The sequence below is a fragment of the Melanotaenia boesemani genome, chromosome 24, assembly GCF_017639745.1.
Source record: "Melanotaenia boesemani isolate fMelBoe1 chromosome 24, fMelBoe1.pri, whole genome shotgun sequence".
NCBI lineage: Eukaryota > Metazoa > Chordata > Actinopteri > Atheriniformes > Melanotaeniidae > Melanotaenia > Melanotaenia boesemani.
In genome coordinates this window covers 9,063,606-9,079,877 of record NC_055705.1, presented here as the reverse complement: position 1 = coordinate 9,079,877, position 16,272 = coordinate 9,063,606, and the positions used below count along the sequence as shown (strand labels likewise).

Sequence of the window (16,272 nt, the reverse complement as noted above, 5' to 3'; positions counted from 1 at the left end):
CGAGACCTTCTGGGGGTCGCAAAAAGGCGGCTTGGGTTCCCTGAAGTAAGTAAAAGAGACAAAAGACCAATTCACACCCTCTATACAACACTGGAAAAAAGAAGAAGACTATGTTAAGACATAAAGGAAGTCTCCCCAGAGCACATTTATTTTTCTTTCTTTTTACTGTTGAAATAAAACAAAAATTCACATCAAATTTATTTGAATGTTTTACCAAAATAAAATTTAAATCTGCTGTAGAGGAAGTTGGAAAAGTTAGCAACACTGATCATGAAGTTGGGTCTTAGATTTCTCACACTGCAGAAACTTGATATTTTCATATATATCCCAATCACAAAAACGTTGGGACCCTGTGTAAAATGTAAATAAAAACACAATAAATGTTTGCAAATCCCCAAAACCCGAATTTAATTCCCAACAGAACATAAACAACATATTAGATATTGAAACTGAGACATTTTACCATTTCATGGAAAATACTGGCTCCTTCTGAATATGATGGAAGGCAGCACGTGTAAAAACTGGAACAGAGGAAACCAAAACAACTGCAGAAGCATCTGGGTATAAAAGGAGCATTTCAGAGAGGCAGAGTCTCTCAGATGCAAAGATGGACGGTTGTTCTCCAGAATGAGACAAACTGTCAAAAAGTTATGGAACAATTTGACAAAAATGTTTCTCACCATAAAATTGTGACTACGAAGATCCCACCATCTACAGTGTATGATATGAAAAGATTCAGAGAATCAGGAGGAATCTCTGTGCGCAAAGGGACAAGACTGGAGTTCAAAACTGGATGCACATGATCTGCATTAAAAATAGACATGATTCTTTACCGTAAATCACTGCATGGACTCAGGAAGACTTTCAGAAACTACTCTGTGAACACAGCTCACCCTGAAATCCACAAATGTAAGTTAAAGCTCCATCATGGAAAGAAGTCTATTGAGAACACGATCCAGAAACACCACACCTCACACCCTCACAACAGGCTTTCCTTTAAACGCCTAACCTTTTTGGAATTGGGGTTGCAGAAAAAATGTAATTCAGTAATTTAATAAATGCTTAAATAAATAACTGGGATATTCAACTGCTAACCTTAAAAATGATTTTATTATAAAATAAATACAATCTGTATGAACTTCTGTATCATTGCAACATTTATACACGTATTTATTTACAGATGAATGATGAATTCGGAGTCCTCCAGGGATCTATTTTTCCTGGGATTTAGCTGCCAGAACTGAAATACTGCTTGCAACTGAAAAACAAAGAAACACCAGAGAAGACGAAGGACTTTTTCACACAATGCAATGAGTTGTGATGAGCTGCCGGGCCATTTCCACGTTCCCACTGGCCGAGTAGATGAGTGACAAGTTAAAGGCGATTTCTTTCTTCAAATCAACCTGATCATCTGCGATGCCCTGCAAGAAGAACGGGAGGAGAAAAGGTTGGGAGATGAACGGCTCAGACTGCAGGGTGGTGAGTGTGTTAACACTGTAGGCAAGACATTGAACATTTAAGGGTCAGGGAAAACGTGTACCCACATCTAGTCTCTTAGCTGGAAGTGTCAGAGCCTTCTGGTAGTAATGTATGGCTAAATGTGTGAGGCCCATCTGGTGCAGCGCTCGGCCGAGGTTGTAAATGCTCTCCTGACACTCCCCACGCAGCTCCACATATCGCCACAGGAAGGAGAAACCCTGAAAACACAAACAAGGATTTTTAATTATTAGAAAACTTATTTAGTTTGTTTTATTTTATTTAAAAAGAGAGTATGTACCTGCACCACCAGCACGTGTCGTTTGGCCACATACTTCTGAGATGCCATGTGGAAGAAGGTGAGACCCAGGCACAGGCTGTGCAGTGGGTCGTCCGGGTGAGTCTGAAAGGCCTGGGCGTACTGGCCTGAAAACACACGAGACATGCTAGAATGAAGCAGCTGTCTGGTTTTTATTGGACTTTAATATTTGTAACCTGTACAACGTGATCCACAAATATTCTGTTTTTTTAAATAAGTTGTGTAAAATCACATGCACAAACATATGGAACTATTGTCTTCGTCCTCGCTGGTTCCCGCCCATCATGGCAGCAGGATGATGGTGTGTGTGTGTTGTGTTGTGCCACATATATTCGCTTTGACAAGGAGACACAAAGAAAATTAAGCTTTGTGGATTTAACTCCTACTACCCCCTAAAAAGCCCTTTTTTGTCAAGCTGCAACCCGTCTTAAATCATTTTACTCCTCTTAACCACCAACATAACAGTTTTATATTTATTACATTTATCTTTCTTATTTGTATCAAGGATACAGAGTTCAGTGTTAATATATAATAATCATAATATTTACTTTATTAATCCTGATTGGGACGTTGGGCTCTGCGTTTTATCCGTCTACAGTAGATTTACTGTAGAGCAGCGGGCTGCAAGGGAGAAGTTGGAGGGTTAAAGGCCTTGCTCAGGGGTCCACAGTAAGGAAGAACACAGAAACTGTATAAGCATGTTAATGAGTGTGTAGGTGTGTGTGTGTCTGCAATGTATTAAGAAACAAGTTGCATGTAACAATGGGTGCGATCACTTAAATGCAACCACACCCCCTTCAGAAGCAGGCAAAGAGGGGCCCAAGGCCTAGAAACCAAGAGTCACCAGGGGCATGGAAGCCCACTGGAGGGATGACCACACACCCACCAAGAAGACAGCAGAGGAAGGCCTCAGCCAAAGGAAGGAAGGAGGGAAGGAAGGAAGGATAAGATGGGATGGATGGATGGATGGATGCCTTTTTCATGGTGATGTGTTAGCCAGTAGATGGCAGTAGCAGCTTTGACGTGTCAGTCTTTTCAGTAGTCCTAAATAATGTTGTTCTCATGCTATAATTATCACCATTAGCACTGATTAAAACAGCTCCAGAGGCCATAGTAACACATGCTATTCATGTTCTGGGTCCAGAATAGAATCTCTGATGCTTGTTTTTACTGTACAATGGGACAAGCTACATATCCAGCTTTTAGAATTACTTTAAGAAAGTTTGGTATAACAAGTGTATTTTCTTCTGTTACAACATGTAAATGTTGAGACTTTGTTTTTGAAGTAGCCCCACTGCTAGCTGTCTATACCACACACATGCTGGACAGTAGGCAGAAAAGTCTGTCTCTGTCCAACACCTCTGTGGGATGTTATAGAGAGAAACAACGAAACAACGCGACTTTACACAAAAGAAAATGTAATGTTCCCAGAGATAAAAAGGCAATGATGGATTTTACTTGTAGTAATTAATTATTAATCCCAACCTTACATTAGGAAAAAACTATATAAAATAAATGAAAGTGGTATGCATAAATGCTAGCTAGCTGATTGCTAACGTTAGCTAGCCTACTAGCGCAGCTCATTATTGTAAAACATTCACAATGTACCAACCATGCTCTGAAAGCAGCAGATTTACAACCTCTGACTTGATGTAGAAATTTCCCTTTTTATGCTTTCCTAAAGTACTTACCTTTGTATTTAAATATGTTTAGATTACATGCAAATTGATTATATGAAAGAAAAATACAAAAAAACATCTATGGATGGAGATATTTGTAGACCATCTTACATAATTGTGGATTTGTAGAGATTGAAGGTTGCAAATAAAAGTGGCTCTAATAATGTCAAAATGTTTACTAAGAAAGTTACACGTTTGCATCTAATTTTACACACAAATTTAATATAAAAAACACTTGCTGTGGATATTGAAACATTTGTAATTCATCAAAGACTTTGTGGATGTGAACTTTAAGAAAATATGTATGAATTAAAAGTCAAAATGTGTGAACAAAAGCTAAAAGTGTGTAAGGTACCTAGAGCATGTTTGAAGCTCCCAGACACCATGGCGTTGTGTCCACAGAGGACGCACAAGGCGTGGATGTCGGGATGTTTGATCAGGAGGCGAAGGCAGAAACGATGGTGACGCTGATGCTGGGAGGTTATCGTCAACTAACGGGAAGAAAAAACACAACGTGGACACAGAACATAGAGGCAACGCAACATTTACCCAACTTCTATTATCTGAGATCAACAAAAATCTGAGGAAACCAATTTTTAAGGTAAAGATACCTGATTAAAAATATTCCAAAACTGAGGCACATGCAGATTTTCCATGAGCATTATCCTGTTAAAGGAAAAACATGTATGTAGTGCTTATTAACAACCCAAAACGAAGGTAAAATAAGTTAATAGCAACATATTTTCTTCTTGCCTGATGTAGTTGTAAGCCTTGTAATAGTTGTGGTCCAGGATGGTGGCAGACAAGCCGAAGAACTCCAGCTCCCTCCTCTTGGGTTTATTGTCGTAGAAAGAGTAGAACTCCATGGCCGACTCCACGAGGAGCTCGGCCTCTTTGTAGCGCTTCACCTCACACAGCGTCAGCACGCAGTTCACCAGCAGCTGCCACCAGTCCTCTTTGGACAAAAAGTTGGTTTTACCTGAACACAGAGACAAGATCATACCAGCAAGTTATCATCACAAATCCATCAATTCCAGTTCAGGGTTGCGGGGAAGCTGGAGCCTATCCCAGTAGCTAGCAGGGTACATCCTAGACAGGTCACCACTCTATCCGTTTTATTCTTCAGTGATTTGCAGGATTTTATGGCATTCATGTTGGATAATTCTTTTAGTTTAATCCCCAAGAATTCAATAATATTGTCTAATAAAAGCTACATAAATAGCATGTTTTGCACATGTATAATTATATGATTTGTGTTGTTTTAAGTTGGATTTATAGACAAAGTTTTATCTATAAATCATTGCAAACAATTCCCACCTTTAGTGAATCATTACCAGTGTTACATTACTGTGTGCAGGCAGTGTGTGGCTTTTATCAACCCGTACCACCTCCCTGAGGGTAACAGTTGGAACATACGATGCACTGGATGGGATGTGTCTTTCAGTATGCTGCAAGCTTTTCACTGGCTGCACACGTATGGACACCCTTAAACTACATTTACTTGTAGCACCTTAGGATGTAATCCCAGCATTCAGTCTTTCACAGAAGAAATGAGACACAAATGGTGTCAGGTATGCAGTATTTTTGTCATTCATTGAATTTGAACCCAACATACAGAGACTCCCTTCATATACCTGTGTTGTCCAGATAGGCAGTTTCATGATCAGCGATCTCTGGCATCATGTCTCCAACCTTCACCAGTCTCAGGTGATTCTCCCCTGACATAGTTACGGAGCGCACACACACCTTAGCTCGCTGCATGGCCACCTAAAACACACATATTTAAACAGTCACGTAAGAAATGTTTAATCCTTTTTGCATGGCTGATTTATTTTTTTGTTTTCCTTGCTTACCTTGAGCAGCATGGATATCATAGTTATCATCGCATCCAGGTAGTCCTGCATCCGGCCTTGTGTCTTCAGCAGCGTGGAGCGATGCAGCAGAAGTTTTAACTCCTACAAATACAGAACAAAGACACTTTCTGCTCAGAAATATGATCAGAAAAAATACTAGCATTAAAATAAACATTATAAACATGCACACAAACAAGATTTTCTCTCAGTCTGAACAAGATAAGTCCAGAGAGACAGTGGAGACAGTGTGGGGTTCAGTGTCTACACCACTACAACCAGCTGAGCCACGACCTCCTCACATTTTGTTCCTTCAGAGAAAAAGCTCCTCACCTTCTGGGCTGCTGATGAATCCTGCGCCAGCGTCTCGCTGTCGTACATGGACTCCAGAGCTTTCAGAGCACAATCCATCCGTCCCAGCTGCTGCTGCAGTGTTGCTAGGGTCAGCCTTGCCTCCAGGTGCTGCGGCGCCATCTCCACCACCTTGGTGTAACTCTCTACTGCCGCCTCAGTGTGGCCCAGAGCCTTCAGACACTCTGAAACAGAGGTAATATGAATATTTATTCATTTCTGTAGCCAACTTGTTACCCCTAGAAACAGCAAGGAGGATGACTTCTCTTCTTCTGAAGGCGTTTAGACCACTTCTCATCCCTTTTCTGCTCTCACCTGCGTGCCGCAGCCAGACAACAGCCAGGTTGTACTTCTCAGATATGATGAGGACGGAGAGCAAAGGCAGAGCAGACACGTACTCGCCCTGCTCCAGGTAGGCTTCAGCTACATCCAGGTACAAGTCACCGATGTCCTCCGGACTCTGCTCCGTCAGAGAGGATACCAAGCCCTATAAAAATAAACAGTTAAATTGTCTTTTACTTATTCATTAGCCATTATTTGTAAATTAGTCAATAACCACTTATGATATGTTGCTAGTCCCGTTTACCTCTAGAGGAGAGAGAACACGCAGATGTATGAGGCAGATAATGAGCTTGGCTTTCAGGTCCACTGGAACACTGTCTGGTACCTGAACATCTTTAATCTCCACTACAGACACAAAAATAACAGGAACAATAATTCAATAATTAAAAAAACATGGACTCATCCAAGTCCACTTTGAGCTGGAATTCTGTCTATACCAGTCCTGATGGATGTTATCAGGATTAAAGGAACCAGATTAGTCTGATTTAAGTCATATTTATCTGATAGATTCCAGTTTGTTAACATAAATGAGTTTTCCTCACACACCAGAGTAAGTCATGGAGTTCCTCAGGGTTCTGTACTTAAACCGATACTTTTCACATTATACATGCTTTCATTAGGTTATATTATTTGACAGTATGATATAAACATTCATTGCTATGCTAATGAAACTGTGATATTTATCCATGAACCCGGACGAAACCAATCACTTGGTCATGTTACAAATATGTCTCAAAGACATAAAGACCTGGATGATGAATGTCTCTCTTGTCTTTGGACCTGAGCATCTGAAGAAGACAATGTCAGATAGCTTTACCTTGGCTTTCAGTACTGCAGTGAGGAACCTTACGGTTATTTCGTACCACCTTCTTTCATCTACATAACGTTGCCAAAATTAAGAAAATCCTGATAAAAAAAAAAATGTTCTGAAAAGCCTTCATGTGATCCAAGTTCTTTTCATTGGCTCCCTGTTAAACCCAGAATAGGTTCAGGAAGCAGACACCCTCTACCTTTACGATCAGGCTTTTAATTTTCTTTTTTGATAAAGCTTGTAGTTAGGGGAGGTTCAGCCATCCCCGAGTTATGGTGCCATAACATTAGACTGCTGAGGAACGTCCAACAATGCACTGAGCCCTTCCTTCCCTTCTCATGTCTCTGCTCTTTATTTTCCGAGTTTAAATTTATCACATTATTGGTATCATTAACTTGTATTTCCCTTCAGAATTGGCACTATACAAATAAAGTTGAACTGAATTAAAAACATAGAATTACTTTAGAAAAATGCAACTTTATTAAAGGAAAAAAAAAAGCTGTATGTGTTCCCACCAGCATCTAAAACAATGTTTAATGCAGCCAAAGCAGGACATTTAGCCTCATTCTTAACGAACACGAACGTACGTTTCTCTGCAGCTGTTTCTTCTGCTGTGTTTGGCTTTGCTTCCCTTTCCTTTTCCTCCTCTTTAACTTCCGTCGCTCCCTCTTTCTGCGACGCTGCTGTGATTTCTGATGTGGATTCAGCTCTGACCAACACAATTCCCGCAAACTGGACCAGGACCTGCAAACACAGACACCGTGAAATATGCATTTCTATTGCTCTTAATGACACAAACATTAACCATCCTCATGCCTACATTCAGGGCTTCGTTGTACTGGTGATTAGAAATATAGAGCTCAGCCGCCATGTTGATGAAGTCATCGCTGACCAAGCTGGGGTGTCGTGATAAAGCTTCCTCAGTCACACTCAGAGCTGAGGGCAGGTCATTACTCTCATAGTAACTTCTAAAAACACACAAAAGGAAACAAACGGAGCAAATGTGGAAGATAAATATAAAATTTTTGCACTTTTTTTTTTTTAAAATTGCATCCTTTACTTAGCCATGTCCTTGGAGAGCTGCATGAAGTGCTCTCCGTCCTCCAGCGGGAGCAGAGACAGGATCCGGCGGTAGCCGTCCATGCACTGTTTGTGTTCTCCAATGCGCATGTGGAGGCTGGAACGGTCCCACAGATACCGTACGTTGGTGGGGTCGTACTTTATAGCTGTTAAAAAGAGAATGTAGATGCATTTATTTAGGTTTAAAAGTGTTAAAGCTACAATAAAAGGGGGTTCCGTTTTTTTTGAAGTGTCTGGTTAGACATAAGAGAGAGAAAACGTGTTTTTTAACAAGGTGTAGGGCTGGGCAATATGGCCTAAAAATAAAATCTCCGATTTTTTATAACCAAATCCGATTTCCGATTTTAATCGATTTTTTTTCCTTTGCTTTTACAAAACATAAATAAACTTATTAAAAACATTTATTTGTTTATATAGATGAATGTTAGCAAAAATAAAGCATATAATGTCATACCTCTTCCACCATATAAATGACTTCATATCTTACATTGAAATATGCGACACAATGCATCCGTGATCTCTTTCCATCTGGATCCTTATCATACAGGATCCACTGCAGAAATAATTCCCCTGATGAAGGTTGTCTCTTAACTAGTGTTTGTGGGTTAAGTTGACTTCTGCATCTCGTAGAGAGATCCTAACAGCATTTCTCACTGCAGTTATACGCACAGCTAAATCCCAGGCATGAGTGAAGGGTCACTTTACTGAAAATCTGTCAGACAAACACCGTTCTGGTGTGGAGGGAGGGCTAAGTCTGCTGCTAACTAACTATGGAAAAAAATCCCGATTTTCAAAAAAATTAATCTCCAGAAATGGAAAATTCGATTTATCGATTAATCGCCCAGCCCTAACAAGGTGTTTCACAAATTTCACCCAGAAACAACAAAGTTTTGCCACTAAACTAAATAAAAACCCCTGTTTCAAGCATCTGTCCTGACAAGCAATGTCCGGACAAAATTTTTTTTTTTACAGATGTGTTGCTGCCATCAGATTCAAAATGAGCTCATATTTTCCATGAAATGGTAAAATGTCCCAGTTTTAAAATCTGATATGTTGTTTGTGTTCTATTAGAAATAAAATATGAGTTGATGAGGTTTGGAGATCATTACATTCTGTTTTTATTTACACTGTACAGAGTGTCCATACTTTTTTTGCAGCCGGACACCAGTTTGAAAAGCCTAAACACTGTTGGGAACATGGAGCAGCAGGAACCCGTTTGAGGGGGGATTTTTTTCACTGCTGCACCACTAAACTTGCAGCAGAGCAGCTGTGTTATTGGAGATGTTGAGCGGTGAAAATGGATGGAGAAAGTTCAGGGAGTGAAGCTGCAGGAAACGTTGAATTTGAACATGATGACAGAAAAAGGGAGCCGTATCTGTTGTCATGGAGATGCTTTGGTTCTAAAAAGTTGAACGTGGACCAAACAAGTAGTTAATAAATATTTACTATTTACTAAGCAGTCAGATTTCACTTGTAGACGTGTTTGCTGCTTTAGTAAGAGGTGGATCCAAATAACCAACATCACAAGCCATACAGCCAAGTTCTGTGGAGAAAGATGAATTTGGGGCTATGATCAAGTCACTGTGGACGTTAAAACGTTGGCCTTTTTGTACAACGTACAAATCTCATGACAGTGGATTATTGTATTTTTAACCAATCTGCTGCACTAATTTTTCTCTCAATCACTGGAAAATGGGGTTATCACCCAGTCATGCATGGAAAAAATACCATCAAATACAGCGAAACCAGTTTAATTGTAGTCACAGTGGTCAGAACAAGGACAAGCCGCTACGTTGAGGGGTGGTTCTGAGTGTCTGGACTCAGGAGCCTGAGTTTGCAGGTCATGATCTCATTATACAGCAGCTCTGGTCTGGTCTGTCGTAGTGTTAATTTCGTTAACGATAACTAAACGAAAATATTTTCATCAACGCACATTTTGTACTGGATGAAAACTAGACTTGACGAGACTAAAACCTCCATTAATAAACAAGAACTGGGACTAAATCAGAACGCATTTATGTTTTCTTGGACTAAAGTAAAGACTAAAATGCTCGACTTATAGTCGACTAAAACTGGACTAAATAAAAACAACATGAGGTTGACTAAATGTGATAAAAACTAATAAGCGCGATTGAAACTGGACTGAAATGGCTGATAAAATTAACACTAGTCTGTAGTAAGCTAGCTGCACAGAATAACTCTCCATCTCTGAATCAGAAAGAAAACCAGGAAATTCCAGCCTAATTTCCAGGTTGTTAGAAACTGTGAGAGAAAATGCAGAATCAAAACAAACCTGCCAGACTGACCTTTGTTGTAGCAGATGATGGCCTGCCGGATGTTGTTCTGCTCCAGAGACATTTCAGCCAGACGGACCCACTCCTCGCAGTCTGAGGGGTTGAGGTGGGCTGCGATGAGACCAAACTGCAGCGCTTTGTCCATGTCCTCGTCATCCTCATAGATCATGGCCAAAGTGGAGAAAGGCTCGTAGGCCAGAGGAGCTGAAGGAGAGATTCATCATTTCTCTAAACGCATCAAGGTTCAGCCGATCTAAAGATGGACTCTACATTTTTCTTACCCTGTCGGATGATTTCCATACACATCAAGATGGCGTCCTCCTTCTCTCCTCTGGCGTAGCGGATGTTGGCCTCACCCATCAGACCCCTCAGAGCCTGAGGCAGCTTGCTGCCATGACGACGTCCCTGAAGAGAAACATGTTGTACTTAGTAAGAATCAGGAAAGAAGAGTGATACATCATCCTCTTTCCTTCTCACCTTCATCAGCTTCTTGTTCTCTCGGTTCAGCTCCATCTCCAGCGCGAAAACATCTCCCACCGTCACAGCCACCTCCTCTTCCTCCCCCTCCTTCTGCTTCTTCCTCACCCCCTTTCCTCCTTTCTTCCCCCCTTTCCTCTGAGCCCTTCCTGTCTTCCCAACCTTGACCTTTCCCCCTTCATCCTCCTCTGCGCTGTAATCCTTATCATCTCCATCATCAAGGTAGCTCAAGCTGTCCTCCTCTTCCTCTGAAGATGGTGGTTCTGTTGTTGCTCCCAGAATGGAAGCGAAGGCCATCTGAACTCCAGGGCTGACTCCATCCTCTGAGAAGACATGAGAACTGCATCAATGTGGTCATCAAATGAAATGATCCCAAATCCACGAGGCTCCACTAGAACTTCCATCTTATATTCATCAGTCCATGGTTATAAAGTCGCTACATCAATAGTTGAAGAAGTAACTCAAGAGATTTAATAACACACCACTTTATTTAGACCCAATATCTTTATCCAACTAATCCAGAATGACTAATCTTCTGCTAGGATCGTAGCGTGGGAATGCCGGACAAGTTTCCAGAGTAGGAAATGTTTGTCATTTCACAACGGTGTGCTCGCAGCAGCATTATCTGCCCAGAGGAACAACAGCAGACCACCTCAGAAACAGGTTTCCGACTCACTACCATTACTGTTGGAACACACAATAAGCCAGAAAACCAATCATTAAATTAAAACTTACAGTTCTCGCCACTTTTTGCTCCTTTTTTTGTTTGATTTGTCACTGATTAAGTTAAAATATTCATTAAAAAGTAATGAAAAGTAATAAATTAGTTTCTTCCGACTGAAGCTTGTGTTGAACAGGAAGAAGTCCTTTCACGGTAATGTGGACTGAAAAGAAACAAAGCGTCAAATATCAACACTTTGTTTCATGGAAGTGGTCATATTGGACTTATAAAGGGAATAGTACAGAAAACTGAAACTCTGGCTTCCTGATCACATTCATTGAACACCTGCTGCCACCTCGAGACTCCAGACAAACAGTGGTGGTCCGGTGTTCTGTTGAAATGTGCTACCTTGTCGAACACATCCTACTGAAGCTGAATTTACTCCATCAGAAACAAATACTGTGTGTATCTTTCATGAAATCCAGTTTTGTGCTTTCAGCAAATAATTAGTTTGAACCTCATTAATCCACACTGGTACGGCCTCAAGAAATGATGTCAATCAAACAGTGAGCAAATTTATGAAGATTGGACACCTCTCCAGTATAAATGAACCCATTAAAGTATTCAACCTAAGTATTTGTTTATGCATTAATGTGTTGAAAAATGTATGTTTTAATTCCACAGTTGAATTTCTTTGTGTGCCAGTCCTCGTTTTTCCACACTGGCATCAGGTTCTGTCGTACTGGAACACTTTTATAAATATAGAAACGAGTACTGGACTGATACCTGATACTGGTATCAGTGCGTCCCATGACAACTGAATTACATGAGCTTTGCACCTACACTACACCACAGAACAGTCTTTGAGGTGAAAGACTCTTCTCCTCCTGAATCTCCTCAGCTACACATGAACCAGGCGGTCCTGAACCGTATCAGTCTGAGCCGTCAGCACTGTTATGCTGGCCTGTCAGCAGCTCCAGCAGCTCTGGAAAGCTGTGGAGACTCACAGCAGGTTGTGGCAGCTGCAGGAAGTGCTGCTGGAAGCTGCTGATGCTACGATTTGAGCTGCTGTCTGTTGCCAGATGAGGATCAGCAGGTAAAGAATAAAGTCCGGTGTTACTTTTACATCCCTCAAAAGCACAAATCCGTCCCATTGCAAGAATATTTCATCAGAAACTCTGTGAAAGAATAGAAGTCTGAAACTAGCAAATCTACACCAGAAATGTCCTCATCCCTTCATGTGCGTTGGTGGGCGTGGTTTTCTACGCCTGCAAGGTGAGGCCCCGCCTATCCGCATCTGGAGGGAGGTGCTGTGGGGTTTTTAAAATTTTCTCGTGGCGTAGATAACCTCTCTGTCATAAAAAACATAACCTGGTTTTATCCTGCAGAGGGCATTATGAGCCTTTTTTTACCCACAAAATCCCATTTTAAAAAAAATCAACAGTATATGTGATTTTCATCACAATTATGTGATACTGTGTCATCCTGCGTAATCCTCACCCACTAACAAGTTTCCTACTCTCGCCTGAGTTTGTGACGAGGTGGAAGGCTGAGCATCTTCCTCCACATCTTCAGGTTTAACCTCTGAATCCTGGTGGAAAACAGAGATAGAAGATATTATCTGTATGTTACTGGAAAATAATGACTAATCAGAGTAAAGTCAATAAGTTATCTACTCTTCCTTTGGTTTAAATAAAAATATATAAAATAAAAGTAAACGTCGTCAGCTCTTCTACACATCAGATAAACTCCATTAAACTGTTAAGCTATCATTTTTATATTTACCTCGACTTTACACTCGTCTCTCCTTTTGTCGAATTCCTCGAAAGTTATTCGACCCTCCAAATAATCGATGAGCTCTGCGCCGAAACTAGACATGGTTCAGCGTTTCTGCTGCTTAGACAACTGGTGACTGCGTTTTCAAGCTAACCGCATCTCTAACGAAACAAAAACTATTTAAACGATGGCCTTTTTAATGTTTAACTCTCATGTTGCTTGTGTTATTAGGGTAATTTGTACCTTCAAGTTGCGTCCGAAGACTACGAGCGGCTGAATCCGGTCGGATTTATTTTAACGATGGACCTTCCGGTGTCAAAATTACCCGGAAGTACTATTAGCGGAGCGGTCATGATGAAAACTGATCAGTGTTGATCCTTCGTGAAAGAAATCAGATAATGCAGCCCTTGTAGCTCCTTGCAACTCCAATTTCCAAAACCAAGCTGGAAATATATTTTCAGTCTGGTTTAGAACATATGAAGACAAAAGCATGTTTAACTTTTATGCATTTTTTCTTTTCTTTCATAATAACAAGCCTTGATAATAAAGTATTCTTTTAGATGATATTTTAGCATATGATCTATAATCTGTGTGACACTTGATAAGGTTTTATCATATTAGGATTTATAAGCCATTAGAACTAAAAAGGTGGTTACAGAGGGACTGGACAGGTGTAATGGGAGCAATTTACATGTGTTCATTGTAAAGTGTGACAGCTGCAGGGAGGAAAGACCTGCGGTATCTTTCCCTTACACAGCGAGGATGGATCAGTCTGTCACTGAAGCTGCTCTCCAGAGCAGACAGGGTGTCCTGCAGGGGGTGGGATTCATGGTCCAGCATGGAGGGCAGTTTTATCAGGACCCTTTAGCCACCAACCTCCTGCACTGAGTCCAGAGAACAGCCCAACACAGAGCTGGACTTCCTGATGACTTTGTATAGCTTCTTCTTCTTCTTCTTCTTCTTCTCTCTCTCTCTCTCTCTCTCTCTCTCTCTCTCTCTCTCTGTAATGCTGCTGCTCCAGCAGACCACACTGTACAGGATGGCTGATGCCACCACAGAGTCATAGAGGATCCTCCTATTCTATCATATCCACAATTGTGCCTATGATCCAGAAATTCTTCCTATTGGTATAGTTGTATCACTGCCATCTTCTGGTTTCAGCTAATTACTCAGTATTCCAGTTTTTTAACAGTGCCTTTCTATAGCATTTAGTCACTTTTTTCCTTTTAAGCAGATGGGTATTTTTGTCTGTTATAGCACCAAAAGTAGTTTTTATTTGCTATGGAAACAGGAACAGTTCTACATTCATGAATATTTTATGTACAGTAAACAGAAATGAAGCAAATATACAATGATGGTCGTCAAAGCATCAGGACAGAAAACTCAAAGTAATATCACTAAAAATAGGAAATAACCTGCATAAGAAAATAGAAGTAAATGGAAATAAGCAGTAGTTGATGTATGTGAGGGAATCGTAAGAAAGAAGCTGAGAGAAATAGGAATTCCATCCAGAAAAGGCCAAATATAAACCATCACTAACACCTAAACAGAAGAAAACATGCGGTGGGCTGAAGAGAAGCAGTCATGGACTGAATGACTGGATTCTGATAATATTCAGTGATGAATCCTCAAACTGGACATGGAGATGATGCTGGAACTTTGATTTAAAACTTAGAAAGGTGAGTGTCTGAAGAAAAGTCACACATTTCCACCATCATTGACAATATGGGGTTGTTGCCAGGTAAATGATCAGGGGAGATGGTAGTTACTTCCTGTCAATGCAGGCGGCTCTGACATTTTGGAGACTTTTTTCGTTCCATCAGTCAAAAGGAGGTGTGGGGATGCTGAAGTCATTTTTCATCTGTCCCGAGAGCAAACAGCATTCAGACTTTTCTGGAGGAAAACATGAACTCAATGACATGGCCAGAAAACAACCTGCATCTCAACCTGATTAAACATTTATGTTGGAACTGAATAAAAAAAATGACATGACAAAGGTTCATCCTCTAAAGCTGATCTGTCAGCTGCAGGAACATCACTAATGTAGCTTCCCCCCCACAATATCTTAAAGAGTTCAAGCTGTGATAGAAGTCAGAGGAGGTGCAACAAAACAATAATTGTGTTAATGACATAATAATATTGGTTTATCACTTCATTCTTTTATTCTTCATAATTGAATGATTCCAAAAGGAGTTATTAAAATTCACTTTGTCTTTCCTTGATCTAAAACAACAGCATATTTTTTTCATTTTACTCCTTATTTGGATTTTTTAAAGATTTGCAAAGCCATTATTAAGTGGCATTTTTTAAAAAGAAATTATTATTTATATTTTTCAAATTGAAAATTGATCTAAATAAATAAGAAAAACCAAACAGGAAATTTGTATTTATAATTGTATTATTAATTTAAAAAAAAACTGAGGAAAAAATGTTTACTTTTAACAATGATTTAATTCATTCAGAAAAAAATAGAATTATCTAATTAAGAAAAACAAAATAAAATGTTTAAAGTAAAATTATATAATAAATTATGAAAAACAAAAGAAAATTTATTTAAAAAACTCATGAAAAACAGTATGGAAAATATTTAAGTAAAATTACAAAAACATGATTAATTTATTAAAAACATTGTAATAACAAAAAGGAGATTACATTTTATAAATCTCGTTATCATCTAAAATAAGAGAGAAAAAACATTTTGGCAGAATGTCTGGTTAATTAAGAAAAGCAACAAGAAAATATTTATGTTTTTCTCTTCACAAAAAATCCCATTAAATCAGAAAAACAGAATACAGGAGACCTTTATATAGATTCATGAAAACAAAGAAGGAAATTATTCATAACTGGAAAATGTCTTGATAATTAAATACAAGAGAAGACAATTATTTTTATTTCAAAACTGTTTTCATAAATTCCTCCATACCGAACCGAACCGGCGTCTCCTCAACGAAGTTTGCACGCGGTAGCAACGTGCGCTCATTTAATTTGATCCACGTTCAACCTCTGGTAAAGTGATGGGATAACTACAGTTTGTAGGATGTTTACGAAAGTGTAAACGCTTGAAAAAAAATTAAATGAAACGAAATATAAATTTTAAAAGCTGCTTTTATTACATTATTTTAAGCAAAACCAAAAAAGAGAAAAAAAAGAAAAAAG

The 16,272-nt window shown here is 39.6% G+C and overlaps 1 protein-coding gene across 1 annotated transcript; it reads right to left on the bottom strand.

Annotated features, from left to right (window-relative positions):
- Positions 1 to 1,091: 1,091 nt before the first annotated feature.
- Positions 1,092 to 13,437, bottom strand: gtf3c3 (general transcription factor IIIC, polypeptide 3). Its single transcript, XM_041979209.1, has 20 exons — positions 13,360 to 13,437; positions 13,126 to 13,277; positions 12,841 to 12,931; positions 10,680 to 11,002; positions 10,484 to 10,607; positions 10,215 to 10,406; positions 7,889 to 8,054; positions 7,649 to 7,796; positions 7,416 to 7,572; positions 6,262 to 6,362; positions 5,991 to 6,162; positions 5,658 to 5,860; positions 5,328 to 5,429; positions 5,109 to 5,241; positions 4,228 to 4,453; positions 4,086 to 4,140; positions 3,830 to 3,965; positions 1,778 to 1,902; positions 1,545 to 1,697; positions 1,092 to 1,421 (listed from the first exon to the last, which is right to left on the bottom strand). Exons 2-20 carry the CDS (start codon positions 13,216 to 13,218, stop codon positions 1,299 to 1,301), a joined length of 2,823 nt encoding a protein of 940 aa, XP_041835143.1. The 5' UTR covers positions 13,219 to 13,277; positions 13,360 to 13,437; the 3' UTR covers positions 1,092 to 1,298.
- Between the last annotated feature and the right edge of the window lie 2,835 nt (positions 13,438 to 16,272).

Bases quoted from the DNA above. Each gene is read 5' to 3' on its own strand.
- gtf3c3 (XM_041979209.1), bottom strand. From the start codon at position 13,218: ATGTCTAGTTTCGGCGCAGAGCTCATCGATTATTTGGAGGGTCGAATA. The intron at 5,861-5,990 runs GTGAGAGCAGAA...CCTCTGTTTCAG, and splicing joins TGTCTGGCTGCGGCACGCAG to AGTGTCTGAAGGCTCTGGGC. The intron at 5,430-5,657 runs GTGAGGAGCTTT...CTGTATTTGTAG, and splicing joins ATTCATCAGCAGCCCAGAAG to GAGTTAAAACTTCTGCTGCA.